Source organism: Crassostrea angulata, chromosome 4 (assembly GCF_025612915.1).
Source record: "Crassostrea angulata isolate pt1a10 chromosome 4, ASM2561291v2, whole genome shotgun sequence".
Taxonomy (NCBI): domain Eukaryota; kingdom Metazoa; phylum Mollusca; class Bivalvia; order Ostreida; family Ostreidae; genus Magallana; species Magallana angulata.
The window spans coordinates 30,798,651-30,824,079 of NC_069114.1; the positions used below are offsets into that span (position 1 = coordinate 30,798,651).

The 25,429-nt window shown below is 33.3% G+C and overlaps 1 protein-coding gene across 18 annotated transcripts; it reads right to left on the reverse strand.

Moving 5' to 3' along the window:
* Window positions 1-1,978: 1,978 nt before the first annotated feature.
* LOC128180191 (ankyrin repeat and MYND domain-containing protein 1-like) lies at window positions 1,979-24,931 on the reverse strand. Of its 18 annotated transcripts, none has more exons than XM_052848086.1 (22): window positions 24,816-24,931; window positions 24,396-24,634; window positions 22,279-22,373; window positions 20,107-20,253; window positions 19,189-19,866; window positions 18,842-18,969; window positions 18,233-18,733; window positions 17,726-17,897; window positions 17,275-17,415; window positions 16,906-17,007; window positions 16,288-16,395; window positions 16,009-16,143; window positions 15,511-15,618; window positions 14,913-15,078; window positions 14,077-14,266; window positions 13,508-13,612; window positions 12,427-12,489; window positions 11,503-11,657; window positions 10,587-10,676; window positions 7,577-7,704; window positions 5,379-5,417; window positions 1,979-4,576 (listed from the first exon to the last, which is right to left on the reverse strand). In XM_052848086.1, the coding sequence occupies exons 2-22, from the start codon at window positions 24,598-24,600 to the stop codon at window positions 4,433-4,435; spliced, it is 3,600 nt and encodes a 1,199-aa protein (XP_052704046.1). In that variant the 5' UTR covers window positions 24,601-24,634; window positions 24,816-24,931; the 3' UTR covers window positions 1,979-4,432. The 18 variants fall into 18 exon arrangements, with proteins under 18 accessions (XP_052704046.1, XP_052704047.1, XP_052704049.1 ...); XM_052848087.1 differs by lacking the exon at window positions 10,587-10,676 and adding an exon at window positions 9,309-9,374 and having other exon boundaries at window positions 13,508-13,633; XM_052848089.1 differs by having other exon boundaries at window positions 10,641-10,676; window positions 13,508-13,633.
* Window positions 24,932-25,429: the final 498 nt, after the last annotated feature.

Below are 25,429 nucleotides of genomic sequence, written 5' to 3' on the forward strand. Positions count from 1 at the left end.
GAGAGAGAGAGAGAGAGAGAGAGATTTTAAAATTTGTGTGTGTTGTTCGCTTAAGAAATTCATTTAATTTAGTTAAGTGTAAATAAAGTTGGTTGACAACTCTGTACATGTTTTATGTATTCGTTAAGAACTTGAATTATATTATTTAGCATGTAAATGAAAACAAAAATCACAGGCACCTGACGTCGTAGATTTTTCTCATAATAAAATCAAATACTCTATATCTAATAAGGTATTTATTTTTACTATGAGAAAACTATACAACCTCAGGTGCCTGTGAAAACATCGTATAGTTTTTAAGATAGTTATCTTTTTAACGTTCACATATCAGGAAACATTACACAGAATGACATCTGCACTCTCTCTCTCTCTCTCTCTCTCTCTCTCTCTCTCTCTCTCTCTCTCTCTCTCTCTCTCTCTCTCTCGCTAACAATGGTTCTACTAGTACTCGATCAATCGATTTATCCCAACAAAATCCTAATTCGTTCGGCGAACAAATAGCTTATTCGTTCGAACAAAAAGCCAATTCGTCCGAACAAATCTTGTTGGAATACTCATGATCTTGGTCACGCGCATAGTTTGTATCCATGTTAACATTATGCATTGTTTATTTTCATATTTACGATTGACAATGACTATTAGAAACATTATGAACTGTGTATTTATAAACAAACAGTTTATCTGTAAAACAAAAACTCGTGCGATGACTATGTTACAGTGATTTCGTAAGTTATATGATTTCTTTACTCCCTAAAAATTATGTTCAACGAAATCAAGGGTTTAACTGTCTAAACACAAGGTGTTAATCATATAACATTGTAGAAAATTACAGCGGCGTATAATAAGCGCCAGATGAAATTTTTTTCCGGACGAATTACGGATTTGAACACGTGACCAACCATATTTATATCCAAATCTGCATCGTCATCGCAGCCTCTCCTCATCGTCATTGCATTATCGCATCATCGCACTATGGACGCAAACCTCGATGGTGCGATAGCGAACTACATGGCCATATCTGGATTCCATAAGGTGCCTAAATTTTTAACTGTATTTGGAAAAAACCTGTCCAATTGATGCGCAGTCAATATCCACAAAATTCAGGCGAGTTATAAAAATATATACCGGTATACATTTGAAGTTGACCCCGAGGATTTTACTCGCAACATCCTTTCTGGAGAAAATTAGTAAACTGCTTTAAAATTATGATGAGTATGGGGGAGGGGGGTGTTTAAGTCCACCACACGATATGGTTAACGTGAGTTGGGTCCCGCACACTTGTGCAACATTAAGAAGAAATCTCATCAGATTAACTTAATTAAACTTGGAGTTGCACCATGACAATCTTATGCTAATTCTCAAGGTCTTTTGGGGGAATTAAAGGTGTGGTGGTGGGTGGGGGGGGGGGGGGTTAGATAAAAAGTGTTCTACAGTGACATTTTTCTGAAATACATGTACAGTAAAATTCGTTTAGTACGAACGCGAATATAGCGAATTCTCGGTTATAGCGAAGTTTTTTTGAGTCCCCGATAAAATTCTTATCAAATCTTTGCAAAATTTTATGATTATAACAAATTTGGATGTAACAAATTTACGGATATAGCGAACTGAATTTAGGTCCCGTAGAGGTGAATAATAACGAAATAATAAAATTTTTATAACGAATTTTTTGACAAATTAAAGTTCGCACTACCATTTAACATAATAGTTTGAATGAATTTATTTAAAATTATTAAATTTTTCATTCACCATCCTATTATTAAAGATATCAAAGTAAAGTATTTTTATTTTAAGCCCCAATTAGCAAAAATTATAGTCTGGTGAAAGAAAACATGTTTATAGTTAATTCGCTATAGATATTATTACAAATTCGTTATATGGATATAACGAATTACGGATATAAAGAAGTAAATCCATTGGTCCCTAGGACTTCATTATAACCGAGTTTTACTGTATAAGTAAAGAAGAAAACAAAGCCTCAAATAGAACCACACTTTATTTTGTGGAAACAAATCATCAAGTGGAATAAATCTTTCAATAAAAAAATATCTTTTATATTAAAATATAATAATAAACTGTAGACATAAATGCACAAAAAATAATAAATATCACAGTATGACAACTTTTTGTTGTTGTTGACAGAAACATTGACTAAAATATAGACTAACCACTGTTATCTGATGTTCTTCACATAAACAATATATAGCTTCTACATATATCTTTATTATGGTTATTCATCCCCAAAATCTCCAACCAATAGAAGAAAACAAGGAAATAGTGCAAATTTGACAAAGGTAAAAGGTCAAAGGTGAACATTACAGTACAACCTCCAAAATTTAAGTGATCTTGATATTACACAAAAGTGTAGCGTAAGGTATGTCATCTTCATATTTGATTTGGCATCAGTAATAATAAAAGGCACATGTTGTATAAAACGGAATAGAAGGCAAGAAAATGTGGAAATGATTTTGTAAAACTACAGTAGTGTACAGATAATATATATAATCTATCTTTGATTCAATTTAGGAATTTATTTGTTTGTGATAAAAAGGGAGGAAAAAAGTTATGAAAATCAGTTTATATCAGATATTATGCAAACCAACGTTTACATCTTTGCAAGTAATTTTTCATCAGAAAGTTGCCAATAACTATACCACCATGATATGCAATTACAGTCAAACCTTGTTATCTCGACCTCATTAAGAACAAATATTCGGAATATGAAAGGATCCAAGATAAAGAGGTAAAATTACATAAAGAAATAACAGTTGGGACTTCAATCTCACCTGCACAAAATCCATAATATTTAAGATAACGATGATTGACATGCCAAATTTCTACTTAAGTCACATCAAAATGACTTGTGTAAGGCCTGGTTAAAATAAATTGTTATCGCCAACATCAAGCATCAATTTTTCTATCACATTGATAGCATCCACTAAGAAACAAAAACTAAAACCAAACTACCACAACAAAACAATTTCAGCAGCATTATCATCATCATTATCATCATCAAAGACAATATAGAAAAATATATTTGACACACAGAGGCACAAAGTACTAAACTGCACACTTTACCATTTGTTCCAATATGATTTCATGTAGACACAATATTGACATTAAATGATTGTAAATTACCAGTATAATGAGAAAAATTTTTGCCTCAGTAATTTTACAGCAGTATTAGGTAATATAAGCATTTGCAGAGCATCAAGTCTTGCATAAATGTACAGGGGGAAGGGCTCATGAAAACTTTGACCAAAAATGGTCCTATACATTGAGTTTTTGCCCCAAGTGTTGTTCTTTGATCCCATATGGTACAAACAGTAAATCTGAATACATAATTTTCTCTAAGACTCTGCATAGGAATAAATCAGCAGGATTAAGTTTGAAATGAAAACCTGAATAACATATACACGTACTTCCTTAGTTTAAAATAAAACACCTAAAACTGTATAAACGAAATGAAAGAAGCCTTAAAACATGATTACCATAAATACAAACTAATTTACATACTAAAAAAAAAATACCGATTTGAAGAAATGATATGAAATTTCACTCAAGATATGAATTATTGAAAGATACTGAGGTATTAATTACAAATATATGCTAATGAAACATTTATTAACAATTTTTATCCTTATTATCAAAATCCTCTGATCAAATTATTTCAACTCAACAGAACATAAAAATCTGAAGTTGCATGTACAGACAGACCTATTTGCATGCAAGTTAATTACAAATTATATCCTAACCTTTTTTTATATTTTGTTTGAGCAATTTTTCTTGACTGTAAAATGGCACATGGGTGCTAACGACTACTGGAACATTTACTTTTTTCTGACTTTAACAAGACTAATACATTAACAGTTGAAACAAAGACTGAGCTCAAAACAAGTTCTACATAAAAGACAGATTTGACAATTGAGCAAATAAAAATTGACTAAAGTTTTGCCTCTTGTACAATGTACAAAGTAAACTTATTTATAAAAATAACCATCTCTGTTGGTTAGTGAAAATATAAATCATTGACATAGATAATTATGTTTTTCAAAAGGTTTTATGAGTAGACAAGCATTGCCATCGCATCTTCACTTTCCAACAACTGAAAAAAAAGATGAATTTCATTCATATCTCTTAAAAATAATACAATTCAAATTCATCTTAAGTCCTCAAAACCTCTCTGAAACAAGAAAAAAACCCGAACAAATCAGAAAATGGAATGATACATTTGAAATGAAAATTAAAAACAAAAACCGAAAAATTTACATGACAGAATAAAAAATCAACTTATCAATCACATACAATAACAATAGAAGTTCAAATCCTGATTCAAATTATAACAAATTTGATGAAAATTAAATGAGCATTTTCAACATGATTTGAAAAAATAGAAAAATAATTTGGATATGAATATAGATATAAAATAACATCAGACAAAACTATAATTGTCAACTTTGACCCCAGGGGGCGGGCTCCAGTGCCGCCGCATTTTTTCTGACTGCACTCTCCGCTGTTCCTCTGTATGTGCACCACGTGGTCCTTTAGCACTTTTACTGTTTCCTTTGAAGGGCACCTGAAATTCAATACACAATCTATATTATATCTATTTGTCAAATAACAAAAGAAACATAAATCTTTATATAATTTATGGTTATTAAATTCTCTGTTTTAGTGCATTAAAAAAGCCTGGGAGTCATGCATGTACTTTTAGTTTAGTTCTGATTTTTTTTTTTCACAAAAATATGCCAAATCCTATTTCTTTTAAGCAAAGGTAAAAGTGGAGGTAATTTATAAATAAAAGTAAAATAATCCCTGGAAAAAATATACAAATGTATTTGTAAAAATTGTTCTACAAACTGCAAGAAAAACAGCTAACATCACTCTATATAAGCATAACTCAGTTTGATAACTTATAAGATGGACATTATATATGTGATTCAAGATGTATATATGCAAACATACATGTACAAACACACACAAAATAAAAAGATTCTAACAATGAAGTAAAACAACAAAGTTAATACATGTCTACACAGCATCAAACTGCATGAAATTGATAGGAAGCAAATCAGTAAAGATGGCAAATTCAAGGAATTAAAAATGAGCTCCTAGAAATTGCTAAATAATCAAAATAATATATGTATGATCCAAGTTGTTCTAAACAAATATAACCTAGCTTTACTGAATGAATTCCAATCAAAAATTTCTTCCTATCTTTCAAAAACATAGAAAGAGTAACCTCAGCTTTCTCAACACACAAATCATGCAAAAGCATACCCCCCCCCCCCCCATTTCCAATCCCCTTCTCTAAAGGCCATGCATGCATGTTTCAAAATCGAAAAAACTGCTGAGGACATTTACAGTACATTTTATACCGTATCTCCCTCGGCTGACTCTACTACTAATACTCTCACCTGAAACCATGAGCACAGTGTTGATACAATGTAATTACCATACTCAATTACTGTACAGTATATGCACTGGGTACTATAGAATATCATTAAGATTAAATTCATAAACAATGACAAGTTTAGCAAAAGTGTTGGGTTTGGGATTGGGTAGATCTTTTGGAAGTCTCTGTTTCTTGGAGTTATTTCAGCAGTACAATGTATTGTGGGGGTATGGGTTCAACCAAGACTCATTCCATGCATATATGTCTTGTAAAAAGGTCCAGAAAATGTGAAGGAAACCATAACCCCTTTATCACCAAGACTTTGAAAATTTGTTATTAAAGAATTTCATTGAGTTTTATGATCAGAATTTATAATAACCCTACATATACAAGAATCAATTCAAAAGATATATTAAACCCAAATATCTACATGCATCTGTGAAATATGACATCATTTACTTTTTTTTTAAGTTAAGTTCACAGGAAAGGGGGCAGAGATGAATGAAGTCAATCTAATCAGAATTCAAAATTCAATTTTCACAAGTTCCAATAGCAGAGTTCGCACTTTCAGATATTCCCTATCTTCATGAAGGAAATTTTTGCTAAGGTACATTCACTCTGCTAACACAGATCTCTGAAATACAGGTGCAATCAAATTTTGAAGATAAAGTATCTGAGTCAATTAGATTTAGATCATGATTCAATGAGTGACATTCGAACAAGATTCAAAACAAGTGAATGGAAAATCTGCATGATTACAATCAACAAGAATAGCATGCAAAAATAACTCTGGGTCAGAGGGATGTAAAGGTGGATTGTGAGGGGAAATAACTCTTGTTTCAAGGGTGATGTATGCATGAAGAACAACACTTCACCTTGCTTGACCGACCTTATTGTACCTGAAAGCACATCAGCACACTATAACTAACTAGTTCTTGATAGATATCTTAATTACCAGTACATGTACTGTAAATTAACTTTTATCATCATGCAAGAAATTTTCATGAGGTTCGCAAGAGCCTAGCTCATCTTTGCGAATATTTCTCAACAAAGACCAGTTACCAAATGTCTCTAGTATTCTTTATCCAGGAAATGTACACCATAAATGCGAAAAAAAATCACCGAAAACCAGTTTATCTTTAGTATTTCACGAAATAAAGTAATCGCAAATTAAAGTTGGTTTACAGTATCTAATTTCACATTAATGCAATGAACTTAAAAAAATTGATTTTGTTACTTGAAATTTCAAAATCCTTGAGAGACTCCCATGTCAATCAGTAGAAGACTAGTATGTTAGGATATTCAAGGGTGACAATAATATATACGGGTAACATTACGAATTATTACATGCGCGAAAATCATGCGCGTACGGTTCGCCTTAAAATTCACGTTATTCCTATCTAAAAGCGGTGATGTTTTCTTTAAAATTAAGACATTCAGTAAAACAAAATAAATAGTGCCTGTTTGGGAGGATAACAGTTGAAATTGACACCCCTCGAAAACCATTGTCAACCTCCGCTTCGCGTCGGTTGACAATGGTTTTCTCAGGGTGTCAATTTCAACTTTTACCCTCCCAAACAGGCACTATTTATATAATATACACAGTTCATAACTGTGTATGCAATATGGAATTGTTCCATTGCTGATATTTACATAAAATGATAACAAATGTTTAGTTGAGGTATATGCATAAACCAGCATTAATCAAAAAGCTAATTGTATCCCTTCACCAGCAATCTCTCCATCTTGTAAAGTTAAAGAAATCAACCCAGGCTAAAAATGGTTTAAAATTTAAAAAATTGTTTTGATTGGATGGCAACATTATCCTTAATTATAGTAGTAGTTGACCATCTACCTTTTCAAATCGAACATCTTTGGTAGTCTAAAAATGAATTTATCAATATGAAAATTATATACACAATATTTAGCCCTTTCTAAAGTGCCTTCACTGATACATGATCAGACATTATCAAAATTCTTTAAGGCACAAAATTTGATAAAATTTGGTAAATTTGAACATATCTCATTGTTTGTGAACTAATCAGATGCTAGTATCAACAAGAGAATTGGGTTCAATTAAGTTCCGAGAACTTTAATTAAAACATCTTCTTAACTACATAAATAATTAATTATTCTATTTGCAATTAAAAATTTCCCTCTTTAAACTAAACAAGAACTTACATTAATGGTCTGTTTGCCCTTGGTGAGTTCTGGCACTGTGGTTTTCTTGCCCTTAATCTCAGTCGCTGGGGTGGGGCTCATGTCCTTCCGGGCTCGGCGTCCCGAAGGGCTGGGACTACGGGACCTCCCTAATTCATTAGAAATTACAAATGATGAATATTCATGACATCAATTTTCTTCAAGATAATTTAAAAAAAAAAAATAATTATGATGGAAAAAATGGTAAGGGAAAAACTGCAACAAATTATAATTTGTCATGGCTAGGCTTTTATTTTTAATTTTTCAAATTGTGCAAATATATTTCAATCTTTTCTGATTGGTATGATGCACTGCTCTACCACCAAGTGCTAATTTAGTTAAATACCTAACAAGCAAAAAACATATTTTTTCAGGGCATTTTACCTACACGTAGTCTACATAAATTACTTTAAATACTTGCAGTACTTTCATATTTTTTAAAAGTCAGTCATTATGCTTTGCAAGGAGTTTTCTTGACTTCCATTTGTACTTTCAAAATAAATTTTAAAAAAGATTATTTAACTGGAAAAAAGATCTTTCTTGACCAAAACACTTCATGTGTAAGAATTAATTTTCATATCAATATTTTACTAATGTTTACACAATTACACTGTATATTGTAAAAGACCTATTTTCCATATATATATACAGATAATTTCACTGTGAACTTAATATACGTTTATTGCTGATCAGAAGAGGTGTTGTGAACATTTTTATTAGGTAAAATCTATATAAATCCACACAATGAATAACACACTTGTTAATAAAATTCCCTGATTAAAGGCTAGCTTTTATTAATGTAAAAACAACCATTTTCCAATTGTTTAATGCATCCCCATACATAAGGCTATTGCAATGAATGCGTTAGTAACAAACACAAGTGTATATATAAGTGTAGATTGCACTCAAGAAAAGACACAGAAGATCTGTAAAAGATAATCATATTAATTCTAACTTAAAATATATAATGGATGAACTTTGACCTCAAGGTTAATCACACATAACTCTCACAATAGTTGACAAAAAATATACAATTTCAAGGTATCGGAGAGAAATCATAAAGAGTTGCAATTATGCTAAGTTTACTATGTAAGATTGCATAGTCTATGTTGACAAATTATGCCTGTCAGTAACATGTAACGTACATCCTACGTAAGAGTATATTCTTTAGAAAAAAGTCCCCTCCCATTTTGTTTGAAGACTTAGCTATCAAATGCTTAAATTCATAAGATCAACTTTTTCCAAGTTTTACTTATTTTTTTCCCAATGAAGCAGAATATGTTGCAAAAGACTGAAACAGTTGTGGAAAGTGGTAACAACAAGGTGCTTTGCAGAAACTACTCCTTGTTCAAAGCACCATTAATTGAAACTCGTATCTCAAGATATTAGGTGGTGCTACTTTTTTCAAATGTGCATCTCAATTTTGCATCAGTAACAATGACAAAAGCATATACTACAGTCATTTTTGTCTATTTTTGGAGACAGCCACACTTTTTTAAAGTTATTTTTACATCAATCATCATAATACATTGTACATACAGGTAAAAAAAAAAAAGAATCGCGTACTGATATAGATTCAGATCAGCTGCCTGTTACCAACATATTTGAAATTGGAATTTTCCTAATGAACAGAAAACAGCCAGAAAATCGGAAACTTTTGTCATCTTTAGTAAGCTCAGATTGGAAAACGTTCAAGTGATTCAGATTGACTTACGCTTGGCCGTCATCATGTTCACGGCTGGGGTTATGATGCCAACTTTCTTCAAGTTGGAGCGGAGTTCTAAATTGACAGGATTAGTAGGAGAACCTATAAGTTTATATTTGACAATATTTATGAAGTCTGATGAAATTAAAGTATGACTCCTAGGGTATTGCATGGACATATTCGGAATGGTTATGTCATATGCTGACCTTTGACATTTTCAGAAGAACTTTTAAAGGAGTCATCCACTTGCCACTTTTAATATGTGTACGAAAATTGTAGGGAGCCAACTACCCATTGCAAAGCAATATGTCTTCTCATTCTCAAGGGAAATAGACTTATTGATGAAAGAATGCTCTTTTGTATGCTATTCAACTGAAAGGAACACTGAATGATGATTTTAATGAGGCTATAGCTATATATAAAATACATTCCTGAATATGATGCTGAAATAAAATCCCATGAAACTGGCATAACATTGTACATGTACCATAAAATATTCCTGAGCTAGGTACAAATTGTATACATAACTGTATGGTGTGCTTATTGCTTTGGAAATGGGCATTCCTAACTTACCAGTGGTTTGCACTACCGTACTACTGTAAATTCCTAATTAAAGACGAGGAGTTTATTTTCGCGTAAAATCGCGAGAAGCACCCTTCGCGGATTTTAAAATCTCGCCATTGTTTTCTGAGAGTTGAGAACTATAAGAAATAAATAGCAAAGTTCAACGGTCGCAATTTCATATTCTCGCGATTTGATACAAACCAGCGGGGTCGCGGAATTAAGTACTCGCATAATATAAGGAATTTACAGTATACACATGCAACCACCAGTTACCTATATATCAATTTTGACTAAAGAGTTTACCACCTATTGATATATTTTACTAAATAGCGGCATGCCAATACATTTCTGACATGCAAATGTGAGCACATACTTTTCTTATGCCCCCAAATCTTTTTTCCTGGAAACAAAAAACAACCAACTTTAAAAAATCTACTGAGAAGAAACAAAAAATCCTTCTAAAAAATTGTGTGTTGACTACATCAAGGCCAAACCATAGTACTGTGCCAAGAGAAAGAAAGATAATAGCTATCATAATACGTTGAGAAATTGGCATTATGCCAGGTGGTGCAGTAATTTGATATGTCGTGAATGGTCCCCGTTACCACCACTTCACACTTACAGTATATAGCAGAGAGCGGCGTGTGTGTGTGAGACTATATGAATAAATATAAAACAGAAGCGAAAGCTAATAATCTAGGAAGTTAGAGGCGGCCGCCTTGCCTTTGCCGTTAGATGTCACCCAGCAGTTAATTTGAACCTGCGGCTTTGTTCTACCTTCGTCCCATGACAAACATGTACTGTACGCGACACCTGGTAAAGGATTCACAAAGGACATGTACACATGGACATCAAATTTAATATACATACACATTTGTACATACTGTACGCATCTGTGAATAACGCAATGTATATCTAAGACATTCTGTACACACCACTGAATGATGCAATATATATGTAAGACTTGCAACCCTTTTTTTAATTGAGGTCACAGATTTATTAATATGATATATGATAGAGCATTTATACCAATAGTGGTACCATTACTTTTCTGTTACATACTTAGTACTTGCATAAACATGTTCTCATCAATACAAGGTGGTTGTTGTTTTGGTGGATATAATAGGGACAGTTGTCATTTTACAATATAATGTATTTTTTCTTAAAATTTATACTTATTTTGATGAATCAATGATAAATATATAGCAAGTGAAAATATCAAAATGTCAATAAAACTATCATTTATCTTGATCCTTGCTTATTAACTGAGTGAAAGGGATTTTGATAAAGAATTTTATTTAGAGTCTATGTACCTTGTAACACCAAAAAATAACAGTATAGCCAGCAGAACATTGATGCCTAGATATCAGAATATTGTTTTCTAAATGCACTACATATTTATAAGCTCTCATTTTCCTTCATGAAATTCTAAAACTGAGAGAGTTTTACCTATTGCCAAGTAAGCAATTTTCTAAAATATCTAAATAATGCACTTGAACTAAACCATTACAATAATATTAACAAAAAAAAATGAAAGATTTAAATAAAGGAAATGAATAAATAATACATCAAATTAATTGGTATTTAAGCAAAGTATTGTAGATTTTTAAGGGTCATGACCTTGACCTGTTATACTGACCTCCGACCCTGATGCACTCTTCGCTATGTCTGGCCTTCCAGGCGGCCAGTTTACAGGACTTTCCGCAGTAGTACACCTCCTTACACCTGGTACAAGCAGACAGACGGACGCCTACTGACCGACCGCATTCATAGCAGTACTTAAACAGAGGCTTCCTGCAAATCAAAAAGTTCATCAGAATTAATTATTGGTTTTTGTTGATTTCATTTTTTTTAATTTCCAAAATTTTTGGACATATATTTGGAAATATATTTCAAACAATGTCAAACATATAATTGCATTTATTAGCATATGAAGACAACCAGCAAATTGATACTCTATTTTTTCATGCTTTTAATCTGCAACAATAATGAATAAAATGTAAGCAATTTTTATCCTCTGTAATGCAATTCAATTTTTCTGAAATAAATGTTAGAAAAAAGATTAATGAATTGAACAAAAAATCCACTCATGTAACTATAAAATCTGATTCATTTAGTAAACTAGCAGACAGTTAGTTTGATTGTTATATTCACAAGTTCAAACATTTGATACATTAACATTACTTTCTATATATCTTTACTTTTCAGGAAAATCAATCATTTATCATAATTTTAAAAATCAAAGTACTGAATGTACTAGAATCTAAATCACAAACTTTGATTTTTCGCTGAATCTTGAAGGAGTGAATCTCAAATATTCATTTAACCTTATTAAGATTCCCAGATAAAATTCATTTTACACTGAAAAAATGTTCACTTAATTGCATGTATGTCCATATTGACGTAGAAAATCATTGCTTTTTGCACCAACACCTATATAAGTATTTAATCTTTGATGTTGCAGAATTAAACAAGAAATGGCAAGGTTAATGTTTGAGCACAGTTTGAGCACGCAAAGACAGAGACACTGAAGGACTGGTTAGTCACAGAAAAAGTTACGTGCAGAGGGTTCCAGTGAAAAGAGCTCTGAAGCGAAGTCAGTGATCCATGACGAACAAATTCGAGGCTGCAACAAAATTGGCTGGCTTCTTACAATATAGAGATCAAATATCAACAGTCAGAGGTTATCTAAATGTCAATCATTTCTTCAATGTAATTTCTGCTGTGGAAAAGAAGAGGGTTTGTATATGGATAATGCAATGCACAAAAGTACTAAAGCTTACATATGTATGAATGGATAGACATTTTCTACAAGGCAAAGCAATTGTGAAGTTCCATAATTTGCTTGGCAAGTGGAAATAAAAATAAAACCACTTGCAACATTGAATGATGTTAGGGCGGGACTGGGAGGGGGTATTAAGTTGTAACGAATTGAATTTAAAGTTTGATGATGGATACAGAATGAAAATTAGGATAGAATCATGATATCCCAAACACCTTTGTCTACTTCAAACTAATAGCTAAACTATGCAGGACCTTGTAACAACTAGTAACTATTCTATAGAAAGTTCCCCCTTTCCAAAAACAAAAATTTCAACAAAGACGAGAAAACCATTACCACTGCAGACCTACCATTCTAAAAATCTGGCAACCACAAAAACATTGTGGTTATGAAAATGTAGGGGTGCCTGTCTACCAGTAACTAATATACAGAGCCTGTCTTAGCCAGAACAATCAAACATTATATTCACTTTTATACAATTTTTTTATGACCAAATAACTGCCTTAATTGCAAATCATTACACGGTATCTATTTGTCAATAAAAGATTTTAAAATTTTACTTTAGACATTTTTTACTTTTAGTACCAAAATACTTGAAAAAAGAAGGTAAAATCCATTTTCATTCTTTCATGCAATTTAATAATTTCTCTTTTCAATCTCTGTCCCCTTCTCTCTCTCTCTCTCTCTCTCTCTCTCTCTCTCTCTCTCTCTCTCTCTCTCTCCTCTCTCTCTCTCTCTCTCTCTCTCTCTCTCTCTCTGGGGATGCTGAAATGCCTACAATTAACCTATAACATATATGAATAATATGTCTGGCTAAGACAGGCCATAGGCCACTGAATTGAGAGTTTTAATGCCATCAAACCTGACAAGGAAGTTATTTTTAGGCTTGAGTCGAGATTGTGTGGCTGCTTTCCTCTGTGCAGAAGCAGTCAAGCGTACCACATCGATTTCCTCAACATGGAAATGGCTAGCATGTGAATGCAAAGCTCTGTGTTAAAATAATGTGCAAAATTGTGGATACATACATATACAATGTATGAATACAACAGGGAAGATGTGAATAGCTATCATTCAAAAGTGCTCTTGGGTAACACTTATATTAAAACATAGCAAACATGGAGGAAAAAATACAAGCAGTCATGCATGACTTATTTAATTTAAGGAACAGAAACTGATATGATAAGTGACAACTCAATAAACCAAATAGGCAGAACTGTTTCTGTTATCAAATACGTTTTGTATCTTTAAACAGACTATCATGAAAGCCATAATCATGACAATTTATCCTGATATAAGAACTTATCTTTTTTTCAGAAAAAAAATTTATATATCTGTGGTATTGTGAACTAGAAATATATTGGGATACAATATATATACAAAGGGATTTCTATAGACATATATGACTCATTCTGCAAAATAGGATTCTTTTACCTGGCCGGAAGATTAGCTGGTTCGCGTTCCGGAAACCCTCGTCCTACACTGGGATCATTGGACTCAAAAGTGACTTTTGCCATTTCCCCTGCTCCCATATCCATTCCCTTGAGGGACTTGGGAATCTTGGCATCAGGGGGTAGAGGGGCCCCTGCTCCAATGTAGACAAATCCAGGACTGGGGCTTCTACCTATCAAAATCATCCAATGACAATGTTTTGAACAGAGATAAAGGATTCAGTTCAATTGTCTAAAAATTGTCTTAAAAAGTTTAATTTTCTGCCAATAAAGGGAGTACTTTTCATTGGTGCGTTATTCAAGAGTTAAAAAAAAAATTAATTTCTGTTGGTTATCATGAATTAGAAAGATAATTTAAAGTCCCTGAGTCAAGTAGTTATAATATGTGTACTGCATATATATATATTTTTTTGACGTATCAATGAAACTGTTATATTCTCTCATCACATTTTTTACAGGAACTCTTGAGTCTCCTGCATAAACTTTTACAGTTATGTGACTGAACTTGATTTTATGGTCAGTTATGTCATTTAAAATCTTAGTTAAACCTTAACTTAAGGTGCAATTTAAAAAATTTGCAAGCAAATTTTCAAAGTAGAAATAAGAATGCATCCATTTAATGCAAGATGTTAATAAAACTGTTTAACATGAAAAATTAAAATTATGCTGTATGCTACTAATTTGTCAAAATTTATTTTCAACTTTTAAAAAAAATGTCTGTTGCATGTAAAATGTCTCTGCTTCAAAATACAACCAATTATCAAGATGTTTAGAACATTTCATCAAATCAATATTTAATCTCATTCAACCAATACTTACTTCGCCTTCCAGAACTGATTTCGTCATCCATGCGCGTTTTCTCTCTTTCAACTGCTTTGGTTCTTAAAATGTTACCAATATGTTCCAGCAGTTTCTTCCTAGCCTGGTAAGTAGCCCGCTCACTGTGCGACAGAGCGTGAAAGGGCATGTGCGATATACGACGATCCTAGGTGAAGTGCACAAATCAAATCAAAATATATATGCATTCGAAATAATACACATTAACAAAAATATTTGCACTAAATTTAAATCCCTAATGTGATTAAATAACAAACAAACAATTTGCAAAAAAAACACATATTTATGTACAAGATAATCATCATTAATCATGCCTCCATTACACATGCTCATTCAAATCATGCAACGAAATTTTAAAGCATAATCAAAATTTCAAACAAACAGAAAAACTTTACCAATGGAGTTAAACACTGTGTTCATAAGGATAAAGAAAATAAAATTTTGATGAATCAATAATTTTTAAAAAATACAAAATAGTGCTACAGATATGTATGAAACATAAAAAAATATAAATCTGTGAAAAATCATGTGACTATTCCCACAATACCTTCCTCTGTTGACCTCTGACTTGTATGCTTACCTGATTGAACATGTAGTAGGCATAGTCTACAGCGGTTCCAATGATTCTTTTGGGTCCAATTGGAATAGGTGACAAAATGTTGGCTCCAGCTTTGATTAACTTATCAATCTAGAAAAAAAAAGCATGCATGCAAAATAGATATCTTTATTTGCTTTTCCCATTCCTTAAAAAATGTAAAGTAACTGCAATATTTAAGTTTCTTTAACCCCATAACTATTTTTTGATGAAAGTAGGTCACAACTTGGAGACCAAAATGTCTTGTTTAATTATCTATAATGAAAGATTTATTTTTTTAAAGCTCATAGCCCAACAGCTATTCCTAATTGCTATTTTTCCTGTCTTTAATTTTGATATTTGCATGTACTTTTGTAAAAACGTTACAACTTTAAAGATTAAACCAGTCTATGTGGATTTGAGAAACCTTTCCTAAATGTGTTGAGAATTAATCCTTCATGTCTACAGAATTCTGAATGTTTTTTTAAAAATGAAAATGCTTACAAGATGCAGTCTTTGATTGATATTTTTTCGTCTGTACTCGTATTCTGTTGATGTTGCAGCACACAAGGCACTGCCTACTCCATGGGTCAAAGGTAAACTGGGGTCACAGTTATAGGTCAAAAGTTCATCAATAGCCTGAAAAATATCGGTATTCATAGGAATGACAATATTTAAGCTTGATTTTGCATGTAAGTGAAGATATATAAGATGAATTTAAGTTATCTGTAACATTTTTTGAAAATTGCAATAGGCTTTCAGATTTCCACATTAGTTCGTTACCAGGTCGTTGCCGCTGGCAATGGACAGAGCCAGGGCAGAGAATCCATTACACAGGAGGTTAGGGTTGGCTTGGTGCTCCAACAGCAGATGTACCACTCGACAGGCATTCTGTGTCAAAACAGGATAAAAATCATTTCTTTAATTCTAATACACTGTATTTGAATCAAAGCTAACTTTTCAAAATGAAATACATGTACACTTTTTAAAAACTAATAGTATTATGATATATAGAAACCAGATATTAACATCCATGGTGTCTATTGAATATCAATTCAGATACCTTCATTGCAAACCAAGGGTTTTGTGTCGAATATATATGTCCACAAACTTGGACATAGACTGTATAGAAAACCAATGGCTTGTGACAATGATTAGGGACTTGAGTTGTATATTAGACACTTAGGAGAAACATTTACCGGCATAACTAAAATGTAAGTTTTATTTGTACATTGTGACGTAAGAACCATCTTTCTTTTATCAGACAATACGAAAAATTTAAATTTGTTCGCACCTCAAAATTGAAATAAAAGAAAAATCTTCTCCTAACACTTATAAATATAAAGAAGCAGTGCCCCAGTGGTATAAATTCAAGAGGTATAATCTTCATGTGTTCAGTACCTTATAATTGTCGTCTCTAGCACATGCAATCTGCAGTGGTGTACGCCCACCTAACAACTCTTGACTCTCTGGCAGAATGACATCTTTGGACCACTCCTCCTCCTGTGTAAACCAATCAAAGCTCATGATACATTAAAATTATCAAATATGAAACTTATAGTAATACAAGTGCAGCCATAAACAGAATTTGATTTTTAATACATGCGTGTGCTGTGTACGTCTCATAAGAATTGTAAATGATAAAGGATTTTTCACATTATGAATACTATCAAGGGTATCTATGTTAACATAATTTTTTTTTTTTTTTTTAAACTTTAGAAAAAAATCATCAAAAGATGAGTTTCAACATTTTGTGTAATGTTTAAGTACCAAAGTCCTGTTAAGGAATGAGTCGTCTTCTGCCGCCATGACGTCAGGGTTGGCCCCCACCTCCAGGAGAAGTTCTGTTATCTGTACCCCTTCCTCCCCGGGTATAGCTGCAGCAATGTGTAGAGGGGCCAGACCTCCCTTCTACAAGTAACACATCAAAATTTTATATTTAATCTCACAAAAAGTTTGCAAAAATCAAAGTACTGAAACTTCTGACAGAAGCTGATTTAAGTGCTATCTCTCACTTCCACCTTTGATTATATTTTTCTTTCTTGATTCTCTAATGAATATTATTAAGCGTAAGAGTAGTCAGTTGACCATCTTAATGAGGTGCACACCAATTAATTGCATAGAAAATCTACTGCCTAAAAGTCTAAATTATTAAAGGGGCAATCAATATTCAAATTTTACTATTCACTACATATCACATACAGGTTCATCATGACCTTACCTCTCTTGGAAGGGTGATGGCTGTGGATGCTCCCTTCTCCAGTAGAGTCTTCACCACTTCCACATCAGCTGATTTTATTGCAAAGAAGAGAACTGGCATAGGCACCCCTGAGGCATTTGGATCCGCTCCTCTCTTTAACAATAAATCTAAGGTGCTCTTCATTCTCTCTCTCCTAAAAGTTGAAATAAAAGAAATAAATAATTCACATTTATCAGAAATTTTAAAATCAGAATGGATATCAATCTTTGAAATGGTTTATTGAAATGACACATTGGCTTTATTTTTAAATGACCTTGATTGAAATGAATGTCTGTTTTTGACCCATTACTTGACTAATATCATTCAAGTCTGTTGTACATATATCTTTAGTGTTACAAAAAAGATCAATTATGTTAATATGCATTGAGGTTTTGACTGCAGAGCAAAGTAGTGTCTCATATTATAAAATGGGTGACTGTCGCTGACTGAAGCTGTTGGCATTTGATCTATGGAGCAAAAGACTCTTACTCATTTTTCATGATTGCAAGATGCCTGACTCTTCCAAGATCAGCGCTGTTGTTTGACCGTCTGCCTCCGACAATCTTCTCATTGGTGCTGAGCTGAGTGGCACACCTTTCTATCATTCTCTCGGAAACCTCAATGTGGTAATCATGTAACGTGGCCGTAGAATCAAAATCCGCGCTATCTGGGTCATCCTTGCTCCTCGGTGGAGTGTCCTCATTGGCCACATCTGTCTCCTCATTCTGCTCACCTGCCTCCTGAGCCCCGGGCTCCATGATACGAACCTGGGGCTTGTTGTCATTTTGAGGGTATCCACCATCAGGGCTGATACCTCGTTTGTCCTCTGAGGTACTGCGACTAGAAAGAGGCTCACTGAGGGAGGATTTTGTTTTCTGTTTTGTTGGGCTTGCATTTGACTTGCTTCTAGAGGGAGTTGCTTTACTACGATTTACTGATTTTTTGTCAGGCGATGAAGGTACATCTAAATATCTTTCTGCTATATTATATCTGGAATTCAAACAAAAGATTTTTTTTATTCATCCACGTTTCAAAAATGAGTAGCAATTAGAATACAAAAATGGGAATTGGAGATAACGATGTACATTGTACTTTTACCTAAATCCCTCCACAGGGTAGAAGAAAATAGTGCCAGCAGACAAAGCAGAGCATCCCTCATCATTGAGTTGGTTTACATTGGCACCATTATTCAGTAACACATTGATGACATCAGTCTGCCAATTTACCTGTTAAGAAATAGATATAACAAAGATAAGCAATATACTTATATAGCTACTAGTCTGAACCAGTGTCCTAATTTTATATGCTAAATTAAGCATCACAGTTTCTGAACATTTCAAACCAAAATAGTAAAGACAATAAATTCTAAGCATGTCTAGTCTTAAACATATTTTACATAACATCTTCCATATCAATGAATTCAATTTTCGGCTTCTGTGACTTACGCTGGCCCCTATGAGTGCAGTATGGCCGTTTTTGTCTGCGACATCAGGATGGACTTTTCCAGATGTCAGAAGATCCTCCACCTTTTTGACATCCCCCTGAGCGGCGGCCATGATGAGTTCTTCTGAAGCTGTCTCCAATGGCCCCCTCTGTTTAAAATTCCCTCCCCTGCTTCCCTTCATCACCTCTTGGACATCAAATGACATGCTTTTTTCTCGGTTCCTATGGCGATGAACATGCTTTTGTATTTCGATCATTCCTGGGGTGCGATTAATAGCTACCACTTTCTCGTCTCCATCCGATTTCTCTCCATCCTGTTCTTTGAAGAATTCTCGATTGAACTCCGAACGATTGATGGCCAGACTTCCAGGGTCCAAAGTCTCGTTATACATGTCCGTCACTTTGTCAGTCAGCTGGTTTTCCGGTAAGTAATCAAATATGTCTGTACTCTTCATCTTCTCCCTGGAGCCAGGTTTTCTATCCTCCTCATTCATGTTAATGTAAAGGGTATGCTCCTCGGGGCTGAACACAAACTCTTTGTGGTCGTGTATGGTAAACGCTCCACTGATTGGGGTGCAGATCTTGACCAGCTTCTCTTTGTGCCACAGACCTATGTCCTGTGTGTTGTCCCCATAGGTCATGACCCCTGGTCCCAGTCTCTCATCATCCTTGTACAACCCCTGTTGATAAGAATATAGCATTTTACATCCCCATTGGAAAATAAATTTTGTTAATTATGATATTCTAATTTGGCTAGTATGTAAATTTAGTTATCTTTCACATCAAAAAGCAGCTTCAATATTCCATGTAAGAAAATTGTGTGCTACATTAATTATTTAATTTTATGCTATATATTTGAATTAAATTCAACAGATTTAAAATTTGAAAAATTAGAATATCAAATAGATATCTAAACTGACCTCAAATTTACTACCATTTGCAAAAACAAACTCTCCATATCCTTCCTTTCTGTCCATGAAAAATGTCCCCGAGAATTTTGATCCATCTGGCCAAATGTATTCTCCTTTTCCATGGCGACGATCTTTATAGAATGTTCCTTTGTATGTCTGTAAAAAAAAAAATCATATCATTTATTCATTTTATGATGCACTGTAAAACAATTAATTTTTCCATATTTTAAAACTTGGTGGTAGTGCATGTATCAAGGATAAACCTTCCCTGACCTTGAAATGATTTGTTAACCTTGACCTTTTAAATAAAAAAGATTTTGTGTATTCTCCTTTAGTGGTCTTTGAAGAACGTTTTAATTTAACTGGTCAGTGATGTTATAAAATTGTTGTTTTTCATCTTTGATCATGCTTCGTCACTGTGTTACATCATGCTCTGTCATCTCGTAATTTAAGGGTATCTATTTTTTCTCTCACTACAAATGATACTCACTCGGTATTTACAATTTAGGATCAAACTAAACTAATAGTATACATAAACAACAGATTTTTGGAGAAGCATGCAGTTTTGATAATGATTAAACTACTTTTTTTTCTTAGTGACCCAGAAAAAAAAATCCTATATATAGCAAAGCCTTAAAACGGCAATGATCTCTTCTGCAGGTGATTGTGTTTTAAGTCTTTAAGCCAGTACTTATATAAATAACTCTTTAATTGACAAGGGCTCTAATGTTTATGCTTTTGAATAAACAATAACTCAGACATTAAAATAAAGCAGGCTGTATAACCAGTCCAACTAGATGAGGGGGATCATTAGCATGGCCCCAAACAACAAAACAGGGCACTAAAATTCCAACATTATAGTTGCCTGGGGAGTTTTACTAATAGCTAGACTCCTTGTGTCCAGAAACGTGTACCTGCTGAATGACAGAAGTTGCACAGAATCAGAGCAAGATTTTTACTACTAAATCGTACCCAACTCCTCTCTCAAGGTTACAAAACAATATGACATATTTTTAGACTACTTCGGTAAGGCTCAAGTTACAAAATAATATATTTTTAGACTATACTTCAATAAATCTCAATCACACTAGTTTCTAAAACGTACCCAACTCCTCTCTCAAGGTTACAAAATAATATATTTTTAGACTACTTCGGTAACTCTCAGACTGGTTTCTATTGGTAAATTAGTTTCGTATCATCATCTGGTATATTGCAAACACAGTTGCCATTTGTACAGTTTTGTAAATTTAGCGTGCGTTAAAAATTCAAAACTATGCAAGAACTGTGTAATAAGATAAAATACTGTCATATATTTTATCTTTCAATTTTTCTTTTTCAAAAAAAACTTTTTTTTTTTTTTCAAGTGTTCCGGTGCCAGGACAACTATTGTATTTAGATTAGCATGCATGTGCGTGTTCATGTTGATTCAATATATAACTAGTAAGAATTATATTTTTTTGGACATTTTCTAGTGTAAATTAAAGGGAGCACAAATCAATCATATTTTATTCAAAGAAGAATACTTTTTTTTATTGTTTTAAACCAACAGTGTAACTTAATTGTCTGATCAGGTTTTCTATAGTCAATAAAAGTTTTGAGCAAAAAGCAATACATGTACTACTAAGCTGGTATCTTATCACTGGCACACATATGTACTTGACAATATCTATTTTTTTCCATATCTTTATCTGTGATGACATTTCATCAATGACAGCGGGGTTCATATAATTAATAATAATCCTATAAGCTTTAAAAAGTAAGTGCAAATAGCACTTATATATTTTATATCAAACCATTTTTAAGCATAAAATTTAGTGCCCCATTTTTATGACTTTAATATAATTTGTTACTGATTCGATCATTGGCTGATCATCAGTTGGTAAAAGACAACAGATTCTGCCGATTTGTCAATTATGATTTTCAACCAATTTGACAGCACTTCATCTTGAGTAAATTTTCAATAGCAAAGGCATTTCTAGATTTAAAAGTTTGTGAATCTATCTTATACATACTAGGTATAACCACAATAATGAATAAATTAGACAAAAGTTATATGCATCAACTTTCTCTAATCTTGCTGATTTCATTGTCCCTAAAATGAAATAATTAATTTCCTTACTCTTTAGATTAAAATATTTTCTTTCATGTCTTAAGTAAACAAAGTATTTTAAGAAATCTTACCTCTCCATTGCTCCACTTAAGTTCTCCCTCCCCATGCCTCATGTCATGTAAAAATTCACCCTCGTACTGGCCCCCATCTTGCCATATTTGTAAACCTATTAGAGGAAAATAAAATACATGTATATTTTTAATCATTACAGTTACACAATTTAACTAACTGTATTTCATCATACTGATATTTAGGTAAACCCAGACTGAAAATAAACTGTGTATGGTACATGTTTGGTAATTCATGCTTTTTTTTTTTAAACGTAACTGATAAAACACTTTTTTTTTCTCCCCCCCCCCCCTCCCCCCAAAAAAGGCTAAAAAATGAATATAACAAGACTCCTAATCAGTTTGCATCTCTGTCTTAGTTCCATCTTCTAGCTTTTGCCTTTTCCCACAATTATTTTTCATTTAAGTGAATATTCACCAAACCAAAGGGCATATGTGACATTTTAAGGAATGAACTGTCACTCTTGATAGGGTTAATGAAGGTGTTATCTTGTCTGACATTTGATTCAGCTTGATATTTGATATTTTCAATGAATTTTCAGACAGTCCTTTATAATAATTCATGTCTAGAAATTCGGTCCCAGTGACACTACTGGGTTTGTTCCAGTTGAAATTGATATATATCTGTGTGACTCACTAGCTTCAATTCTGCAACTCAGACATCCTTCTAATTATTCATTAATTGAATTACTAAATCTGCAGTTTTTCTCCTTACTCAACCAACACATTTCAATTGATTTTTTGTGAACATTCTATGGGGACTCTTTTGATTAAAAAGGTTACACTTATAAAACAGTGCATGCTCAATTGTAGTGAATAATTAGAAGGATGTTCAAGCTACAAAAATGAAACAGAAGACTACATCACAAAATATCATGATTAGAAGTTGGATAAATTCTAACGACGACAACTAAGTCGCTGATATTGGGGCGTAATTTACAGACATGCATAAATTATGAAGATTTGTTTTGAGATTCAATGAAGGACCAGTCGGTCCACATACTGAGGAAGGCCTGAAAATTAATCGAGACTAGAGAAATGCTGAGGAAAATTCATCAAACCAGATCTGACCACAGTGTCAAGTTTTACTTAAGACCAAAGACTGATGTCCTTCACAAATGCTCTACTTACCGATACTTATGACCACACACACATGTACACTATATGTGTTAAAACTCAAAGCGAGTACTATAAGCTCTGTGGCATTTCTACCAGCTCTTTCTAGTGGGTGAACTCTTTAGCTTGATCAGTAGAGTGCTGGAACATTGACTAAAGCATGTAAAGCAAGAGGAACTGGCCAGGTTTAAACCCCATCAGAGGCAATGTTTGTCTCTGTTACATTTATAGTGCCTTTATTCATAGGACCCGGCCAGAGATTCTCTGGCGGATGAAGTTGATTGTCTCTATGCAGTACTTTGCCCCTTTGGTGATGGCACTCTGGAAGAGTCAAATATGACTCTTTCCTAGGAGGGGGACAATGTGGTAGAGTCAGGTTTTCTAGGAACTCCTTCTAGCTCGATCAGTAGGTGCTGGATTTGTAAGCCAGGAGACCTCAGTTAAAACCCCAGAAGAGACATAATATTTGTTTCTGTTACAGTTTATATATATAGGACAACTCAGCCCTCTCACAGACCCAAATATTTGAGAATAATGACTATTTAAGAGATTACAAACTTTTTACCTAATGGGCATGAATATTACTGTTTAATTTGGCTGTCCATACTCGCCATTTTGAATCTCACATTGCACTGAAATCATGTCAAAAGAGATTTGTTCAAATCTGATTAAAACTTCAGCATTTCATATTTTAAAAATCCTGAATATATCGTTTAAAAGATTTTAAAAAATGTTCTGCAACTAGCTGCTTAATCTATTTTTTTGGCTTTGGAGCAATGTTGGTTTGACAGAAATGTTGTGGAGTGATGTCTGTTCTGCTAATATGACATTACAAAGTACACTGAGCAGTTTAATATAATAAATAAACAAATTGACGGATCAAACTGTGCACATTTCCAATGAATCTGATAGTGAAAATGTAATGTGTTATTGGCTTTGCCCACCAAGCCCGTCACACTGTAATACATTTATCGTATATTATAAAGTTGATTTATTAATCATACCTTTTCCATTCCTGGCATTCTCCGAATATTGGCCTTCATACCGAGCACCGTTGGGCCATTTGAAGACTCCCTGTCCACACCGCAAGTGGTTGCTGACCATTCCTGTGTAGCTGGCGCCACTCTTATAGTGCACCTCCACAGGTTCGGGGTACTTTTCAAACTCTGCATGGCTCAGCTTTGGCAAGTGCTCCGATAAAGTTGACATGATGTCACCAGAGTCCTTCCAAATTTGTCACCTGCTATAATTTATCAGAATCAGATTTGAACATGTGCAAAAGATTTATGTACAAGTCAAACCATTGAAAAAATGCTATAAAATCTGTAAAAGTTACAAAATACACATTTAGAATGATCGAAAATAAATTAACCAAATGGGTGATAAAAGTATACAACGTTTAGAGGGTTTTTATAAAAATTTACCTCTGTTTACAAATTAAGGCTACTTGATTGTCAAATTTATAATATTGTTGTCAGCATGTAAACATTGGCAGCCATGTTGGATCTCGCACTGACTTTCCGCGAAGCGTGTCAACACGTTGCCTAGTGACAAAAAATTAGACAACTCGAACATAAGAGACTTGTTTCTGCATGAGCTGAAACGAAATAAGCATTATACTATGGGATTTTCAAGATTTAATATAAATGTAGATACCAGTAACCTCGATTAGAACTTTAGTAACTTAAAACAATAACAGATACATGTACATGTAGGTCAATATTTTCCTATATTAATTTATTGAATTACAATATAAATCTTGTTCGAAAATATGGAAAATTATTGTAAAAGAGCACAAGAGTTTTTTCACGCATCGCACCTTTTATGTCAGATACTTACCTTTCAGTATCAATAAATCCTAATGGAAAATAATTACTTTCCATAAGTTTATTAAGGTAATCCAAACTCAGAAAAGGGTTTAACAAGAATCTTACAGTTACATGAAAAGGGGTTTTGAAATTCGAAAGGTAACTACTATACATGCATACAGAGAAAAACTACTTGTCCAAAAATATGCATAACTCCTAGAAATTCTGAT

Excerpts from the sequence above, each read along its gene's own strand:
- LOC128180191 (XM_052848083.1), bottom strand. The coding sequence starts at position 24,600 with ATGTCAACTTTATCGGAGCACTTGCCAAAGCTGAGCCATGCAGAGTTT. Across the intron at positions 17,898-18,232 it reads CTTGCAATCATGAAAAATGA|GAGAGAGAGAATGAAGAGCA; the intron begins GTAAGAGTCTTT and ends TTCAACTTTTAG. Across the intron at positions 10,677-11,502 it reads AGAGTGCATCAGGGTCGGAG|GTGTCGCGTACAGTACATGT; the intron begins GTCAGTATAACA and ends ATCCTTTACCAG.